The sequence below is a fragment of the Castanea sativa genome, chromosome 3 (genome assembly GCF_040712315.1).
Source record: "Castanea sativa cultivar Marrone di Chiusa Pesio chromosome 3, ASM4071231v1".
Classification (NCBI taxonomy): Eukaryota; Viridiplantae; Streptophyta; class Magnoliopsida; order Fagales; family Fagaceae; genus Castanea; species Castanea sativa.
Window position 1 is genome coordinate 29,018,363 of NC_134015.1, and position 4,032 is coordinate 29,022,394.

At 45.7% G+C, this 4,032-nt stretch overlaps 1 protein-coding gene across 1 annotated transcript; it reads right to left on the reverse strand.

Annotated features, from left to right (window-relative positions):
* Positions 1-472: 472 nt before the first annotated feature.
* Positions 473-1,747, reverse strand: LOC142628790 (uncharacterized). Its single transcript, XM_075802828.1, has one exon. It carries the CDS (start codon positions 1,745-1,747, stop codon positions 473-475), a length of 1,275 nt encoding a protein of 424 aa, XP_075658943.1.
* Between the last annotated feature and the right edge of the window lie 2,285 nt (positions 1,748-4,032).

The window sequence follows — 4,032 nt, forward strand, 5'->3', positions numbered from 1 at the left end:
ATGATTGTTGGGTCGATTCCCGACATGTCTTTGTAACTCTAGGCAAACACGTCCTTATTCTCTTTCAGGAACATCGCGAGTGCCTGCCGTGCCGATGGGCTGGCTAAAGTTCCAATCCTTGTGGTCCGTTCGAGTCTAGAGTCATCGAGGGGTACCTCTTCTAACTCTTCCACCGGCTCTGCTACCGTCCGCTGCTTCTCGATGTTCATCGTTGGTAGGTGGTCATCCATTTCCATCATAGCCAGGTAGCATTCTCGCGCGGCTACTTGATTTCCGCGTAGCTCTCCAATTCCATATTCGATAGGGAACTTGACCATCAAATGGTAGATCAAGGTTACAGCCTTTCACACGTTGAGGGTAGGTCGTCCGAGGATAGCGGTGTAGGCAGATGAGCAGTCGACCACAAGAAAAATCACATCCTTGGTGATCTGTTGGGGGTAATCTCCCACCGTCACAGACAACGTGATGACGCCTAAAGGGTAGACCCTTGTCCCTCCGAAGCCAACGAGTGGTGCATTTGTTGGAATGAGTCACTCTCTACTAATCCCCATTTACTAGAATGCGGGGTAGTAGAGGATATCAGCCGAGCTTCCGTTGTCAACCAAAACTCGATGCATATTGTAGTCTCCTGTCGTATGCTGACAATAAGCACGTTGTCATGTGGGTGGTGAAGGCGTCGTGCATCCTCTTTCGAGAACCCAATGCTAGGGTTATCAATTTGCGCTATTTTTGGTGAAGAGCCTGTCAACTGGACACTTTGAACCATCTGTAAATACGTTTTGTGGGCCTTTCTAGATGACCCTGCAGATGTGGTGCAACCTACAATCATCCTTATGTCTCCTATTGGTGTTCTGGGAAGTTCGTTCTCCCGTCGAGGGGCCTGTTCCTGTAGTTGATCCGTTCTTTCCTTACTAACGAACCTTTGCAGCCTTCCTTGCCTAATAAGAGCTTCTATCTGTTGCTTTAAGTCATAGCAGTCTGTAGTATCATGGCCATGATCACAATGAAAACGGTAGTACTTGTCTTTTCGCCTTTTGTTAGGATCTCCCTTCAGTTTTTCGGGAAACATCAGGGCTCCTTCATCCTTGATCTGCATCAATACTTGGTCGATCAGGGCAGTAAGAGGGGTGAAGTTTGTGAATCTCCTCGCGGGTGGTTTGGATCGTTGATCTTCCCGTCGCTCTCCAGTTCTAGCCATCTTCCGCCCCCTATCTGATCGTGCGTCTTCCTGCCTTTCCCTTTTTCTAGGTTTTTCTTCTCGGGCCAGCAGTGCATCTTCTACGTTCATGTACTTCGTTGCCCTGTAAAGCACATCCCACATTGTCTTCGGGTCATTCTTATATAGGGAGAACAGGAACTTACCCTTCCGCAGCCCATTTGTGAACATTGCTACGAGTATCTTATTGTCCGCTTCATCGATTGAAAGAGCTTCTTTGTTAAAGCGAGCGATGTACGATCTCAGCATCTCATCCTCCTTTTGCTTAATGCTCATCAGACACGCGGTGGACTTCTTGTATCGGTGACCCCCGATAAAGTGTGATACGAATTGAGCGCCTAACTCCTTGAAAGTGCAAATGGAGTTGGGCGTCAGTCTGCTATACCATATCCTCACAAGTCCCTTCAACGTAGTGGGGAAGGCCCTACACATGATTTCATCCGGCACACCTTGAAGGTGCATTATGGTCTTGAAAGATCCCAAGTGGTCTAGGGGGTCCTTGAACCTGTCATAACTCTTTACCTGAGGCATGCGAAACTTTGGGGGAAGGGGGCATGAACTAAAGAGATTTGTGATAGGCGAATCGGTTTGCTGGACCAAATCATCGAGTTCATTGGATACTTAACCTTTGAGCGCATTCATCATCACATCCATCTGTTCCTTCATCATCTGCATCTCAATGGCTATGTGAAGTGGGAAAGTGTCCGAGATAGATGGCCAGTTGGTGTCCTGCCTCTTTGGTCTGCTCGGAGTGTGGCTACCCTCTGGTCCTTCCTGATTCCTCCTTTTAGCGCTTGTCCCTTCCTGGTCTTCCTCCTGTGTATTGAGGTGTTCATTCTCTTACTGCAAATGCTCCTCCAAATCATGATTCTACTTAATTAGGCGTTCGACCACTGCTGCGAATGTTTGGACTTGTCTCTCTAAGGCCGTAGTGTGCAGTTTGTTGCCTTGATTGTTGGTTGTTGCCATCGATCGAGTGAGTACCATGCAACTTTTTGTCTCAGGGATAAAGCAAAGGCTTATTACTCGCTATTATTTCCCACAGATGGCACCAACTGATGATGCCGAAAAATCACCAATAAGCCGCATGCTCTCACAAACCGAATCAACACCTACAAAACGAAAAGAAGAAACCTAACAGAGAGCACCGGTGTGGTGCTGGCCAAAAATCCTCCGAAGATCAAGTCAGAACTTTTCTCACAACCCTAGAATGCCAAAGTTGAGTGAATTATGCGTACCTTTGACTGAGGGTTTTGGGGTATTTATAGCAGAGTCGACCTCCGTTTCTTGCTCATCAAGATTTTTCCTTCTAGGGAAGATCTTCCTTGGCGAGCGTATACTCCGGAATCTGCTGCTAGTTAGAATTCTTCTTGCATTGGGTTTTTTTCAAGATTATCGTGAGGCGCAAGTTGATTCCATTTAGGAATCCTTGGAGCCTAATCAACACAAATGGATGCCACGTGTCACATACAGCCGTCCACTATGTGTCCGTGTAATATCGACCCGTCGACCATCCACCCGTCAATGCCACACCGTCATGTTCCAATAAATGATTCGTCTCCTATTTTATCCTCTTCAATTAGCATGATTGCATGCGTGTCAGATATGCAGCAACTACCAAATGTGGATCATGGACCCGTGGTTGGTACACAGTTGACGTAGCAGCCAGCTCATCGATCCACGACGTTGTGGGAGACGCCTGCTGCCGGTCAGGTACGTAGTTGTACTATACTTTGGACATGTCGAAATCGTTTCTAGGACTTTTTGTAGGGTTTTTTGATTATTTGTCAGTAGGTGTTGGAAATGGTATCATTTCTCTTTTAGTTTATTTCCAGATATATTGAAACTACTAATGCTACAAAAAAATATTAAACATTAGTAGTGGCTAATGAAAAGGTAGATTCAAAGTCAGTAGATCTCATGTGCTGCTCTAGTAATCAATTAAAATGAATTCACTGCCATTATTTTACCAAATGTGCACACACAAATAGGCGTGGCTACACATAAGACAACTGACTTTGATTCCTAATTCCCTACTCCATTTGACATAGTGAGGCACTTTGTTCATTCATTTCAAAACATAATGCCCATCACCTTAGTGCTAATTTTAAACAATGTCATTGATCTTGAATTGATCCTATCTGTTATTGAGCTAGAGTGAATAACCAGTTAACATCGTAACTAATATATTGCAAAATGTTCGTAACTAACCAGTTAGCCTACTGTTTCTTGCATATTAATTTTATGTAGCATTCTTATAGTTATTTCGTGTGCACTATCCTAAGACAACGCTCTTTCGTGTGCAGGTAGTGCCAGGCGTGCTAAAGTGTAGACGCCAATCTTGTGCGTTTCCCCAACGTGGGCTAGACCCACAGATTGCCCGTTACATAACTGAGGCGGGTTTCGAAGGGTTATTCAAGGTTCCAAACATGGAAGTTGATCACAGCACTGTTCGAGCGTTGGCGTCTGGAGACGCACACGTTCCACTTACCGCATGGAGAGATGAGTATCACCTTACAAGATATTGAGGTGATGCTAGGGGTTCCTATTGATGGGTTGACCATGACTGGGATTGTCAAGCTAGATTGGTTTGCGTTGTGTCATGATTTACTAGGTCATCGTCCTCCAAACCGTTACCGCATCCCCATGAAAACATGTCTATCCTTGCTAGGGCGAGGATAAGAGTCAACTGGCTGAAGGCACAGTTTAGAGGTCCCCTAGCTGCGAATGCTACTGACGAGGTAGTGCAGCAACATGCGCACTATCACATACTCGTGTGGTTGGGGTCCATTCTGTTTATGGACAAGTCGCCAAAC